The sequence below is a fragment of the Trichechus manatus genome, unplaced genomic scaffold, assembly GCF_000243295.1.
Source record: "Trichechus manatus latirostris isolate Lorelei unplaced genomic scaffold, TriManLat1.0 scaffold00068, whole genome shotgun sequence".
Lineage (NCBI taxonomy): Eukaryota > Metazoa > Chordata > Mammalia > Sirenia > Trichechidae > Trichechus > Trichechus manatus.
The window spans coordinates 6,765,219-6,780,769 of record NW_004444004.1 but is presented as its reverse complement, the minus strand read 5'-3'; the positions used below and the strand labels follow the sequence as shown (position 1 = coordinate 6,780,769).

General features: G+C 42.0%; 1 protein-coding gene across 1 annotated transcript in view; it reads left to right on the top strand.

The window, feature by feature from the left end:
* AMOT (angiomotin) overlaps positions 1-15,551 on the top strand; it is a 76,694-nt gene that overhangs the window by 20,785 nt on the left and 40,358 nt on the right. The window contains exons 4-6 of the mRNA XM_023734477.1: positions 5,042-5,552; positions 10,200-10,344; positions 11,332-11,424. Coding sequence (XP_023590245.1) covers positions 5,042-5,552; positions 10,200-10,344; positions 11,332-11,424 — 749 coding nt within the window. The remainder of the gene's footprint in view (positions 1-5,041; positions 5,553-10,199; positions 10,345-11,331; positions 11,425-15,551) is intronic.

Here is a 15,551-nt window from a genome sequence, read left to right as displayed (position 1 = left end):
CTGACGTCTGTTGCTTGTGGGAGGGGAGTGTGTTGGCTGGGGTGTGGAGCAGAATCCAAAGCCCCGCTCAGCACATGGCCCACCTTCCCAGAAAAGCTATTTTCAGAACTCATTCACCAGTATTGTTCGTGATCTGAAATGACTCCCACAGTGTTTGAAGCTAGATGGAAAAGCCCTTTGATCTGCCTAAATAAATAATAAGGAGCCCAAAGAGGGATTTGTTTCTTCCCATACTGATTAAACCACCAGAGAAATTTAGCTGCATGTATTTTATAGGAAGATACTTTTTATTTTTTCTTCCCCCCTAAGTTATCTAGAGCTCTCTTTCTAACCCCCAAAAGCAGCAGAGCCCATGCTGACTGTCCTCTCTAGAGCAACAATATAATAAATTGGTTTGCTTTAACAGGTTTTCTCTCTATGAGAGAGGAGCAGGGTGCTTGGTATGCTTGATGAATAAGCAAATCGAAAACAGTCCCAATTGGGGAATGCTCTGTGTGAAGGTTGGGTCTGCTTCAGGCAAATTCTGACTGTAAAATTTTTGCAGGGCCCTGGGTGAGGGAGTGGCGCCTATGGACAAACTGTTGGCAAGGGAAGGTTGTTGAACTGCTTTCCAGAAGTGTACTGTTTAAAGTGGTGACATTTTTTTCCTCCTTTATTTCCTTTAACCAACTAGCTATACAGTTTGTGAGTACTTTTCCAAGTAACTGCTGTGAGCACCAAAGAATTAGAAGACTACGTTCTTAGTTCTTAATCCATAAATTACAGATCAAGGTGCAAAGCAAGCTCTTTGAACAAATTGCTATTAAAAACCTTTGTTTGCCTTTAGATGTGCAATGAAATGCTGGAGATTTGCTGTTAAAATGAACAAAATGTTATAAACAATTCTTTTATTACTTCATCTTCCCTATGCCCTCCTCCCCACTTAAAAAAAAAAAAAAACCATGAATGCCCAAAACTCCAGATGGGAAACAAGGCCAAGCCATCTGAAGAATTTTAAATTTCTGAATCTTTGTCCTTTTGAGTGCTGAGCCTTTTCTGGATCCTGGGTTTTTGTACATTCATCAACTGCTTTTAAATATTAAATCACTTCTTTTTATAAAGCGGTCACCTCCTTTCAGTTGTTGAGATCATGCCAGATCTGAGGTTTCTTGAAATCCTTGTTTAGTGGAATCTAAGAGTGACCTAACTCTGTAGTTCAGCGCAGAGCTGGTTGTGCAAGAGAAACAATCAGGAATTTGCAGCCCTCTCCAGGTTTCACAGGATTCACCATTGCAGAGCCTGGGAAAGGAACCGTTTCTGTGGTGAGAATAAATTGGGTTCCAAGCTGTTGGAGGCACCTGCTCTGGTATGGGTGTATGTGTGCACAGGCTTGCACATGTGTGGGCTAGGAGTGTGTGTGTGTGTATGTGTGCGTTTGAGGAAGGTGGGGGCTTTCCTGTAAGCATGGTGGCAGGGTAGAAGGTTCTGTGTCAGCTGGATGTGCTGGCTTTTACTTTCCATTTGTGTCCCCACAAGCTTTCTCTGGGAAGGAGTTTCTCTGGCTTTGGGAAGGACGCTGAATTTAGTCATGGGCCTCCTTCCTGCATGTGTGTTGTCTCTCCTTTCCCGCAGAGCACAGTGGCCCAGGTTGTCTTAGGAAGGAGCAGGATGAAGGGAGGGAAGAGGCAGGGAGGCAGGTCAGGGGCCTTCCGTGGGATCATGTGATTCTTTTGTCTGCGGCAGCTTGCTGTTCATGGTTAATGTTTCAGTGGGGAGCGATTCAAGCTGCTGTGTGGAGGAAGGACCTGGGTAGTTTGCAGCTCACCCAGCTGGGCTGCCACCGTTATTAATATTGTTATTACCATTATTATTATCATTATTTAATCTTGAGTGTATTTTGGTCCCTCTGACATCCCCCATAGCTCTCTCCCACCCCCACATTCATCTCTCCCCTCTTCTTGGGGAACTTCACACAAATGTTAATACTGTCCTGCTTTTCTTGTGGAGGCAGAATGCTGGAGCCCAGATGGAGTTCATTCACTGGAGACCATTCTTTCCTTTTGGGACCCTCTGAGCCCGAGCGCCCAACTGCCTTGGTTTGCTCAGGACAACAGTGCACATGATTTGCTTCCTTTTCCAGCCTGGGCACCTGAGGGGCAGCTGCCTTGTCTCCACTTATCTCTCGGCAGAACCCAGAGTCATGGCCTGAACCCGCATCCTGGGTGTATCTGACCCCAGAGACCTTGTGGTCTCCTCCTTCCTGAGGTGCCTCTTGTGCTGCCCAGGGTATGGTGGGGGGGGCCTTTCAGTCTCCAGGCAAGCGGTAGGCCACTTGCAGAGTCTGTTTGAGAGAGAGGCTTGCATTGCTTGATGGGTCCTGGGGAGCTGGGGGGAGAAATCCCAGTTCAGAACTAGGTGTTCAGTCTTTAAAAGAAAACACTTCCCAGGCTTCCAAATCCTGGGAACAACGAGGAAGGTTAATAATACGGTGATTCTCCCCTTAAATTTTGAGAGCTGGAAAGAACATTGAAGAGCATGAAATTTAAGCCTCTCTTTTCCACATTAGGGAGCCCTGGTGGCACAGTGTTAAAGAGTTCAGGCTGCTAACCAAAAGGTCAGCAGTTTGAATCCACCAGCCGCTCCTTGGAAACCTTATGGGGCAGTTCTGCTCTGTCCTATAGGGTTGCTGTGAGTCGGAATCAACTCGACGGCAATAGTGTTTTGGATTTTTCTGCGTTAGAGATCCAAAAGCCCCAACAAACACCAGGACATTGTATTTTAATTCTAGGGAGATTATATATATATAAACTATAATAACTCTTATTCAAAGAGGAAAGAGACCACATAGTCCATTTTACCTATGAGGAAACTGAAGATCCACGGTATGGAAAATGGGAAAAGACCCATCAAAATAAGTTTATAAACAGCCCCTGGGTTTTTGATTGGATGAATGCTTTGAGCTCTTGTAAAGAAAGGTTATATATGGTAGCAACTTAAAAACTGTAATCCTGAGTACTAGGTACATTCTTCTGTGCACAATTGTTCCCATGCGCACCTCAGTATTCAGCAATAATTTGTATTGACATATGTCTGAAATTGGATGAATGAGAGGGTAATACCAGAGGCGTAGATGGAGCTGAGGGACAGAACCTAGGGTTTGAGTGGGTTTGAGGGATCTTGTGAACATCTGGGTTACTGAGTATCCATGAGCAAGTGTTTGAAATGTTTTTGTAGCTGTAAAAAGCCCTTATAATGAGGATCTCTTCTAGGAATAGATAAAGGAACAATAATGGTAACTGGAGTGTGTGTGGGAGAGATAAGCTTCAGCATGTGGAATGCCAGTTAAAAGTTAATTGCTCCTAGTGATTTGTCCCAGTTCCACCATGAATTTTATGCAATTTAGTACAAAGATTAAATGAATATCCCATAAGTAAAATCTCTAACAAGGTCAACTTATCTCACTGGGAGGTAGATAAGAGACTCTTTGTAATTTCTTTTGAGCTTAGAAATGAGAAGAGCCCAGTATTTTTTGTAATTCATTTGTGACTTCAGGAATGAAACAGAGACTCAGGCAGATTAACTTACTTGAGCAAGCTTACAAAGCTGGTAGAATAGGGTCTCCAAACTGTCTATTGGGATCCACACCTCATGCTCTTAGACATCTTCTATTGATTGAGAAATCTCAACTTTAGGTCAAGTATTCACAGGATTTGGGAGGTATATGAGGTTAGTTAGACACAAGCTAAGGGGTGAACAAGTTTTTTGTTTTCAGTGTATACTGACAGATGTTCTTCCTAGTGGTGATGATGGTGGAAGTGATTCATCCACATACTCTGATTGATTCCCTTAATGGCAAGTAGTCTGGCATTATGGACAAGAAGGTGAGAGCAACATTAAACAATGTACCAAAGCTCTCTTTCTGAAACTGTCTGTAAGCAAAGGGCTAGGAATCTGAAAATCATTGCACGGAAATCAGTGTTTTGTGGTAGTGGAAAGTCTGAACATGGGGATCAGGAAACAAGGGCTCTACCCCGGCACTACCACGAACTCACTCTGTTATATTTGGTAGGCCATTTCCCCTCTCTGGACCTCAGTTTCCCCCTAAGTCCAATGACAGAGTTGGACTAGACTATTTAAGACCTTTTTAGCCCTTACATTTTATGATTGAGTACACCAAAAAATAATATGATAACATTGCCTGTAAAACAAAAAACCAAACCCATTGCCATCGAGTCGATTCCAACTCATAGCGACCCCATAAGGTTTCCAAGGCTGTAATTCTCTACGGAAGCAGACTGACACATCTTTCTCCTACGCAGCTGCTGGTGATTTCAAACCACCTACCTTTTGGTTAGCAGTCGATCGCTTTAACCACTGCATCACCAGGGCTCCCTCCAAATCTTGGTATTGTCACTACTAATGGGGCACCACCATTAAATCATTAATAACTATAGTCACCAAGAATTATTTGGTGTCACTAATATAATAAGTATCCACTTTATATATCCTCAAGGAATTTTTTGTGAATATATGACTGAGGGGATTCTTCAGAATACCCAAAGGGGGTTGCAGATAGCAAGATGAGGGGTGGTTTTGATGACTATTTGCTGTTTTCTTCTGTGCAAGTAGAATGCATTTTCTAAATTTAAATCTTTATGTGTGCTAGACCACATATGGAATGCCAGAAAAGAGTTAGTTTAAAATAATGAGATAAAAATTACCTTTCAGAATAATTGCTTAAAATGCTTAACTTCAGCAACGCGTATACAGGCATATGTCACTTAGATTTGTACAAGAATACCTTTGAGGTCATCTGCTTCAGTCCCCCATGAGATCACACCATTCTCTGTTAGGTCTTTCTGTCTGGTGTAGTCACAAAAAGTCAGACCTGGAAAGGATCTGTAGGGGGTCTTTGCAGAGATCGCATAGTCTAACCCTGCCTGCTCCTCATTTTACAGGTGTCCTAGGTGCCCGGAACATTCCTCATCTCACTTTCTTGTGCCCTTCTTCCCCAGTGCCTTAGTAACAAACTTAACCTGACCATGCCCTTCATGTTTTACAGGCCAACACAGGACATCTCATTGCCACTCTCAGCCAGGAACTCTCAGCCTCACAGCCCTACTTCTTCCCTCACGTCGGGGGGTTCCTTGCCCTTGCTGCAGTCTCCACCGTCCACTAGATTGTCTCCCGCCCAACACCCCTTGGTCCCAAACCAAGGAGACCACTCTGCTCACCTGCCTAGGCCACAGCAGCATTTCCTTCCTAATCAGTCTCACCAGGGAGATCATTACCGTCTCTCCCAGCCTGGCCTGAGTCAGCAACAGCAACAACAACAGCAACAACACCATCACCACCACCACCTCCAACAACAGCAGCAGCAGCAGCAGCCAGGAGAGGCCTATTCAGCTATGCCTCGGGCTCAGCAGCCATCTGCTTCTTATCAACCAATGCCAGCAGACCCTTTTGCCATTGTTTCCAGAGCCCAGCAAATGGTTGAGATCCTCTCAGATGAGAACCGGAACTTGCGGCAGGAGTTGGAAGGATGCTATGAGAAGGTGGCAAGACTACAGAAGGTAAGGCCCCCATTTTGGGATATTAAAGGCTTCTTTAAATCTTATTTGTGGGACTTGTTTAATGTAGGTATAAAAGTTTCCATTTGTGGATGCCTGCATTATTTATAGACAAGTCTTAAGGATTCTTATAACTGAGAGTTAGATATGGATCAAGCTTTGGAAAGGGCCTTCTGTCTGTCTGTCTAGGCGGAGTAATATTTTACATTTATGTGAGGAGGAAAAAAAAAAAAACCAAAAACATGTTTTATATAGTTTTCCCAGACACCATAGCCCTCAAGGAGATTTAATAGATTATTTTAGAATTCCAAAAGGCAGGGAGACTTCATCATAAGGCCAAGAAGACTGGTGATGCCTGTGTAGATGAAGGTCTTGCCAGCATTTTAAGGCTTTTCTCTTGATTACATTTTTCAAATACTGAATTTGCATCTTAAATATAAAACCATAGTTCCTAGAAAAATCTCACCAGCTGAAGTTAGAGCTCACCCTGCCTTGTTCTGGAAAAGGCTTAGAGTACTTTTCCTGGTGGGGGTTCTCAGAGTAACTCTTCAACAGCCCTCCCTTTTCCTCTTTTTGTGTTGGTCTTTCTTTGCAGCTCAAATTCAACATCTGTTCTCTTTCTCTGGTGTGTGTAGGAGGCAGGAGGGGCTTAGCACCACAGCTGGGGGACAGGTGACAGCCCTAGGCTGAGGAAGTAGAAAAAAGAGTGTGTCCCAAGTTCACATTCTTCCCTGGGCCCCTCCTGTCTCCTGCAGCTGGGACTTCAGTTCTTGAGTGCCTCAAGCGAGGAACCTTAGTTCTTGGCTTCCAGTGGCTGTTGGTGAATAGGGCTATGCCTTTGGCAGCCTCTTTGCAGCTTTTGTCATTGTGGAGCTCGTGTGGTTTGATCTCTCTACAATGTGAACTTTTCAGGGAGGTGAGGGTGAAGGTGGGGGGAGAAGGGGGGTTGCCTTGTATTGTTCAGTAACTCTGTCCTTAGGAGACACCCAGGAGTGGAAATTTCAGGGGCTTGAATGAAGCTGAGAATTTGTAAACACCAGATCTGGGTCCTAAAAGCGGGCTTATTATCAGCTAAGTATTTCTGTGTAGCAAAAAAAAAGCCTCCCCTCATCAGTTTTTCCAAATCTGGATGGGAATTGTTGGGGTGGAGAGAGAAGACTGTTTCTCCCTGGCTTCTCTCCCAATTTTGCATTTACTCCCTTTTCTCATTGTAACCACACCCCGTCTCCTCACATTGGTGCAGTAAACTAATTCTATTTACACACTAGGAGAAGATTGGCCTGGTTTCGCTGATTAAGTTAATGCTTGATACCCCCTCCCCAAACTCTATTCAAGAGGGCCCCTGCACCATCTTTGATGCCATAACTGAAGGATGAGCTCAGATCTTCTATAGGCCCTCTTTGCCAGAAGATCTATGGTGATTTTTTTTTTTTTTTTGTGAGAGTGAACCACTGGGAAAATGAGCACAGTAGGATGCTTTGTTTGTTTGGGTAAGCATACAATCAAAAGACTTCTGCTAATCACCAGTGTTGGAACACCCTAGCCTGGCAGCCAATATGGAGAAAGGTGCCTCAAATAAGCATAACTGACACAGCTTGAATGTTGGGAGAAGTGAAGACCAACCTAATGCTGTAGTGGGTTGGAGGAACAGGTGGGTAGAAAAGGAAAAGGAAAATGAGGAGTATAAGGTAGATAGATGCCAGCTAGTGCTACGGGAAAAAAAGACCCAGGACTCATGAGGGGGAATACATTGACATAGAATAAGTCAGGAAACCCACTGCCACCTTCCCTCTTCCCTGCCCCCTTCATAAACAAGACAAAACACTAGAAATGTCCTTCTGTGGCTTCTTTTCCTGGAAGGCCCTGTAGAGAGATGTGCAACTTGCCCTTTTGAAGGGAACAATCTCCTCACAGGGGGTAGGGAAAGGATTGGTACACAGCCTTGAAATAGTACTTTAAACAACTTGAGTAAAGATACTGCCTTCCAAGTGTTGTATTCTGTGGGGAAACTGGATAGCCTCACATTCTTAACGCTGCCTAGAGCAGACCAACACCAAACCTGCTCTTTCAAATGGAAATATTTATTTTCTCTCCTCGGCACTTGAATTTCATGCAAAAGCTTCATCAGGCACAGGCCTTGCAGATCTTGTCTCTAAATGCCATTCACCAGTTTTCACCTTCTGTGCTGCTATCTTGGTGCCATCTGCAAGGAGAAAAACACTTTCAAGTCTGCTCTTTTCTGTGGTGTAAGCCTCATTTGTTTGCAGGCAGTCCCATCTCAGGCATAACTTTGGGCATGGGAGCAGGTTTATTCTGAGTTGTTTGGTAACCCTACCTTTCCTTCAGTTTCCCGCTAAGGGTCTGATATGTCTCCCCATAAAATACCCTGAGCTTTGTTAAGAAGGTTTGTTGTTGTTGCTAGGTGCTGTCGTATTCGTTCTGACTCATAGCGACCCTATAGAACAGAGTAGAACTGCCCCATGGGGTTTCCAAGGAGCTGCTGGTGGATTCAAACTGCCAACCTTTTGGTTAGCAGCTGTAGCTCTTAACCACTGTGCCACCAGGGCTCCGTTAAGGAGGTAGTGGGACATTAAGAAGGAACTCAGATTACTGAACATTTTGATCAAGGACCCAATAGATGGATGCTGATCAAAGGAAGGAAAAATATGAGACAGGATTTCAAATTCTTATAGAAACCAGACTTACTGGACCCGTTATCACTAAGGGAAATGCCAAATCTGTTGCCCTGAGATAATCTTTAAGCCTTGAATCGAAACTATCCCATGAGGTCATCTTTAAAATAAACAAGTTTAGCTCAACTAGTAAAGAATGTTCGCCTTGAGCAATGTGCTCTTTTAAAGAATTATTTATATGAGATCAAATTGACAACGGTAACTCTAAAACATAGAGGAGAAGTTTAGGGGACAGAGGCTAAGTTAATGGTGGTATAACGATACGAGTAGAGAAAGCGAGATGGTGACACAATGTGAAGAATGTAACCAATGTCACTGAACTGTATATGTAGAAAATGTTGAATGGGTGTATGTTTTGGTATGTATAATTTCACCAAAAAAAAAAAAAAAAGGGATGCAGAACAGTTGCAGGAGTCAAATTTTATTTGAACATTGCTTGAGAATTGGCCGTGGGGTTTATTTGTCTTACACAAATTATATGCATATATCTCTGTGGTAACTAAATGTGCATGCAATGGAGCTATGCTGGTTATAGAGAGACTCTGGAGTCATATTTTTTACTTCCAGATTCTACCTGATTCAAAGTAAGAACCATTCTCTTTGTTGTTTTTTTTTTTCCCCTCATCTTACAAGATTTGCAAGGTGTCATGAAACACAATTCTGATCATGAATTTCTGTGCAAAAGTCTGTACTGGTTTCCCACTGACTATGGGGTAAAGTCCAACTGCCTGGCATTAGAGCCCTTTTATGATCTGACTCCAATGTGTCTATGCAGCCATATCTCACCTGCTTCCCTCTGTGTACCCCACAGTGTCCAGCCAAACTAAACTACTGGTCATTCTGGGAATGCATTTACTCACTCAGAATAGAATACCCTTCCCCTCACCTCTGCCTATTGAAATCTGACCCATCTTCCAGTATCTGATTCAAATGCCGCCTCGTCCCTGAAATTGTTGTCCACTCCCCTCACCCCCAACCAGGAATAACCTCTTCCTCCTCTGTACTTTATAAAAGTATTTCTACTTATCTTAGTAATGCATCATTTCCTATGTTATTTATTTAGATCGAAAGCTTCTTGAGGGCTAAAATAATGTCCTCATTTATATTTACATACCTCACAGTGCTTTAAAAAGTTCTTGCAAATAATAAGCCTTTGATAAATGTTTGTTAAAATCAGCTGAACTACTACATGAGACTGAGACTTAGGATTCTTAGGGTTCATCTCTGCCACTGACTTGCTCTTGGCAAGGGTACTTTAACTTTTTTCTCTGCTAAGTTGGGGAGAAGGAGCCCTGGCTGCGCAGTGGTTAAGTACTTGGATGTTGACCGAAAGGCTGGCTGTTAGAACCTACCAGCAGCTCCGCAGGAAGAAGATGTGGCAGTCTGCTTCTGCATAGATTACAGCCTTGGAAATCATATGGGGCAATTCTACTCTGTCCTATGAGGTTGTTATGAGTCGAAATTGACTTGACGCCGTGGTTTTTTTTTGTTTTTTTTATTTAAGATGGGGAGAAGAATCCTTGCTTAGGTAGATATCAGGGCAAATTGAAATAAACATGTGAAAAGCCCTTCAAATGCTCTGGAAAAAAGTTATCTACATACTTATACATTGTTAGTAATATTTTGCCATTAAGAGAACTTTTATTTAGAATTTAAAATCATAACTTTGTTTATGAAATTTACTCTATCTTACCACCTTCCCTGAAGGTAGAAAATATTTTTTTTTGTTTGTTTGTTTAACTTGAAGAAATTGAATGAAACAGTAAGTTAATTACTGAGCTTAAGGTTGAACTTAGAAATCTCGTTGAAACTTTTCTCATATGACTGTGCTGTACTTGCCTCCCGGCCATGTGTAAAGCCCTGGGAGAAGCTGTCATTGAGGATTTGCATGTATGTTTTCAGATGATCTTACCCATCAACTTCCTATTTTCACCACCATCTTTCCTTTTCTTTTAAGGTGGAGACAGAAATCCAGCGTGTCTCGGAGGCATATGAGAACCTTGTGAAGTCATCCTCCAAAAGAGAGACCCTAGAGAAAGCTATGAGAAATAAGCTTGAAGGGGAGATTCGGAGGATGCATGACTTCAACAGGGATCTGAGAGGTGAGGGAATCAATGGGCTTCTCTTTCTACTTCCAAAGAGTTGGGCAGAGCGATGAAGTGAAAGGCTGCGGAGTATAATATTAGGTTCTAAGAGATTGTCCAACCCACTGGTATGGCCAGTAAATTGCAGGGCATATACATGGCTAGGTTTTTGTGACTGTAGGAGTACTTGGTCTTAAGCTTGTACTCCCTCAAAGTGGGGAGATCCATCTGACTGTCCTTCTGAGAGATGAACTGTGTTAATCAAGCAATATCTTCCGGGACTCCGGAGCCCACCTGCTCTCTCTCCATCATTGGTGCTGCCCCTCTTCCTTTATAGGATTTGCTAAGGCAAATGCTGTACAAGCTTAAAATAGTGACATCCTCCAACTGTTATTTCTAGAACTCCCTCTTTTTAGTTTTACCTTAACATGAAAATATTGAAGATGGTGAGAAATGTTTCTTCTTTAAACCACCTTCAGCACTTTTGAAACTGATGACCTTGGGGAAGTTATTTTCTGTCTTTGGGTTTATGGTTATCTATAAAATGAGGGTTCTGGGTCACCATGAGTCGAAATCGTCTCCACACCACCGCAATGGGTTTGTTTGTGTGGGATTTTTTTTTTTTCTTACTGCTATATGCTGTCCATCGTCCTGTCAAGCTTTGACATTATATGATTCTACAGACTTGATCGCAACTTTGGTGCTCTTTTGCCTGGTTCATGAAAGACATCATATATTCAGGGATGGATTCCTTCATTGACATTTAAAATTCTGCACTTCTGTTTTGTCAGTGAAGGATGAAAGTGTTGCATACTCACCTCCTTCTTCCCCACCATGGTCTAGTTTTATTTTGGAATTCATGTTTGCAAACCTATATCTGCCACCCATTCCTACTTAACAAGGAGAAGCAGGCTTGTTTTGTAGAAAGTCGGTATTTAGAGGGCAGACAGCATGTGCTTGGAAGTTTGTGTTTGGGGCCCTGCTGATTGTCTTCAAATTCCACAGAGCGTCTAGAGACTGCCAACAAGCAGCTTGCTGAGAAGGAATATGAGGGGTCAGAGGATACCAGAAAAACCATTTCTCAGCTCTTTGCTAAAAGTAAGTATGAAAGCTTGGGGAGCAGTATTAATGTGCTGATGGGAGTGAGGTGTGTGAAAAAGTTCCACAGTTCTATTTAGCCTTCTAGAACCTGGTGGTGCAGTGGTTAAGAGCTCAGGCTGCTAACCAAAAGATCGGCAGTTCAAATCCACCAGCCACTCCTTGGAAACCTTATGGGGCAGTTCTACTCTGTCCTATAGGGTTGCTAGGAGTTGGAACTGACTCAACAGCACATAACAACAACAACAGAACAGCCAGGACTGAGTTAATGCCATCTAGAGATTCTTTTTTCTATTCAGGCACGAAGTTTGGAAGATTCTGTTATTTTCCTTCTAGGCCAAGTTGGCTGCTTCCCACAACATCTAGTCACATCAACATGGCTCCTTCTGTATTAAACCAGAGAAGTGCCTTTAAATATCTTCCATTGTCATGACTAGTTGAAGAAAAGACCTTAATAAACATGGAGTCCCTTAATGTTGAAGAGATTTTCTTAGAAAGCTCTGACTTCGTTGGCTGACTCTGGTAGAGATGGGATTAACATGAAAGATTGATAACTGGCATTTGCAATACTTAACTTGCATCCAGGGGGCCCTTAGTTAAACACCTTGCATTATATAATATTATTACGTGTTGGCAGATTGCAAGGGTAACTAGAGGGGAAACATTGCTATGACCTGATTGCAGAGTTGGAGGGCGTGGGAGAGGGCAGAACTGTGTCTTCTTCATAATAGGGTTTCCTTTGTCTGGAAATAATCCTAGGACGCTGACGATGAATTAATCCTATTCTTTATCAGTCCCTAGTGGACTCCACCCAGCTAGACAATGTCTAATTTTTTCCAATTGCCATAATAAAACCGGCAATAAAAACTGCACAGTGATTTGAATCCATAGGGAGAATTAGTTGGGGGAAAACAGATGAACTACCCTCCTTTCTAGAGATGCCCATGTTTGGTTTCTCCTACCTCTAGTCTCCCTCAGTGCAGCTCCCAGTTGTAGTAGTCCTTAGTGGGGATGTGTCAGTCCCCATCTTTGCTGTGCCTCCAAGTGACCCTTTCAAGTCATTCCATGAAGCGTCCAGTCAGCTTTTATAAGTGTGTTTGATCTTCACTTACAATATTGCCCTCTCATCCTGGGCTGCTCTGTTGTGCTTTGGCTTCAGAACTGGGTTTTTTTTTTTTTTTGTTTCTGTTTTTCCCTTCCTCTTTCCCTGATCCTCTTGTTCCTTTGTCAGTATATCTTAGAGGAAGGAATGTAGTTTTTCTGGTGTCATCAGTGACTTGTGTAAACTGCTTGGTGGTGAAGTTGCTTTTGTGGTGTCACGGTTACCCTGGAAGCCAGTTCACTGGTGGAGAGAGGGTGGCAACCTCCCAAGACAAGACAAAACAAAACAAAACAAAATAAAATAAAATACATAGATTCTTGCCCTGAATCTGCTAGTTCACACTCCACTCTGTGTGGGGATGGTATTTGAGGTGTCCTAGGAAGTCTGCTACTGGTTTATAAAATGTGGTAATTTAGTAGATCAAACTACATTAACAGCAGGAGGAAAGACTATCAAATGGCCTAAGAAGGGAAAAGTGAACTCCATCAACTAGACAGAGAAGAGGGCATGATTCTTGGCCTCCTTAATTTCTTTTGCCTTTGGGCATTGGCAGGGCCTTGCATGGTGGGAACTGGGACAGGAGAAAAGAAATCCCTCTTGAAAAGCCTTCCTAGGGAATGTGCCCCAGCAATCCTAAAGAGACCAAATCAACTCCACCCTAGGAGAAGGCAGCCTGGTATAGTAGAAAGAATTTAGAGCAACGTGGGTTTAAATATGGCCTCCACAACTTATTTACCAATTTTGGGCCCTGTGCAAGTTACTTAACCTCTCCAAGTCTCTGTTTTCTCATATGCAAAATGGAGAAGAGAAGAATGCCTTCCTTGTATGGTTGTTCTGAGGATTAAGTGTGATAAATATCCTAAAGCATTCAGTACAATACCTGATATGCAACAAGTATTCAACAAATGTTTGTTTCTTTGCAAGATATATCTGAATATATATGTAAATTCAGAGTGGGAAGGAAGATGAGGCTGCCCTATTATAATTTCTTCTAAAAACTTAAGTATCTACTTCTCCACAGGGCACTTTACCTCCAAATCGGAATCAACTACTGGTTTGAGTTGTTGGTATGAAGTCTGTCCTAGTTAAAATGAGAGAGCGTTAGAAAGGCATGGTCACCTGTAGCTATAAGAATTCAGAAAGAATTGCTAATTCTATAAGTCTGGTGAGTCATCATTCCCTTTATTTATCTATTAAATTAGATAACAGATTACTTAAATGATGGGCACATTAGAAAGCACAATCAAACACCACAGGAAATTGCTAAATAAATAAATAAAGAGAATGATAATGATGGTGGATCACAGTCATGATTAATGATAGAGAATCCGTAGCTCCAGACTATGCCTTTCTTTGTGATCTGACAGATTCTGTATACTAGTTTTTAGAATAAGTTTGCGACTCACCAGACCTATAGAATTAGCAATTCTTTCTTTCTGAATTCAGGATTGTCTTATAGTTACAGGTGACCATGCGTTTCTAGCTCCCTCGCATGCTATCTAATTTGGAGCCCTGGTGGCACCGTGGTTAAGAGTTCGGCTGCTAACCAAAGAAAGATCAGCAGTTAGAATCCACCAGCGGCTTCTTGGAAACCCTATGGGACAGTTCTACTCTACGAGTTTGGTTCTTTTTTTTTTTTGGTTATCTCATGTGATCCTTTAAAAATATTGTGAGGTTAAATAGCATGGTATTCCTATCTGGATTTTAAAAGAAGGGAAATACAGACATGGTTGGAGATTAGATTAACTGACTTGTTCATGTCAACCCCAAGTCAAGATAGGGCAGGGGACTTGAACCATAGTCTTGTATAAACTTCTCAGAACAGATTCAGGAATGTGGTATTAAACCATCCTTACATGCCTGAGATAAACACCATTTCATTACAGTATATTATCTCTCCTGGTACATATTTTGGCAGATTATATATTCCCAGAGAAGGGGAAATAAAAAAAAACTTCATCCAGGAGTTCAATTTTATCTGAATAGAATTTTTCAAAGAACGCTCTACTTCTGTGACTCTTTTCCCCTATTCAATTCTAATTCATTTATCCTTCTGCTTTTTTTTTTTTTGCTTGATTAGACTCCCTAGTGGTTTATCTATTTCATTTTTCTCTATGCACGTTTGTGATCTCCCCCCGCCAAAGGAAAAAAAATAGCTCTTAAATAAATTCAGGGTTATGAACAGGACTTCATAGAGAGGAATTTCCTCTGTAGAATTTTTTTTTAATTAATAAAAGAGGCAGAATCAATAAGGGGTAGCCTACTCATGGTGTTGTGTTATTTTTTAATTATTTTCAAAAGCATTTTATTTTGAACATTGATCTGGATTAGTTTTGATCAAGCTGCTTGGTACAGAGTTTATTGGGCACTTTCATCATCTTGCCTTTTGCCTTGGAGCAAGGTATAGGGCCTTCCTTTCTGCTTCATAACATGCAAAAATCAGCTATAGAGAATAAATGAGGGTGTTGGTGGAGGAATCCTACATCCTCTATAGACCTTCTGTCTACCTTTCCCTAGGAAGCTGAAGAGTGTAGATACTGTCTTTAGAGAAGTCTGTGAAAAGGCCACGGGAGTCTTCAGTGTGTAGGTGTATGTGTGTGGGGGTGTATAGATAACTGCAAATGATACGTTTTTATGTCTTTGTTGACTTCTGGTAGCATTTATGACTGTGAGTAGAATGATACTTTATTCATTGAACATCAACAGAACTTTTAGTTCCCTAGCTCAGAGGTACTCTAAATCTTGATAGGAGGCATGAATCCAAAGAGTTGAGCTCAGTCCCAATTTAGACAGCTGATCATTTCACACATATTCACACCAGGTTGTTATTAGGACTGGTTAACCTGTTTGGGTAAGGCTTTATAGGTCTAATGGCTCCACTTTAATTTTAGGCCCATGATAAGTTTCATCCTGCTTGTGAATGTGATTTAACAAGTAAGCTAATTAGGATAGACTTCATCAGGGGCCCATCTAACACAGGCACCAAAAACTAGGACCAAGCAATGGAATGTTTAAGTGATAGTTT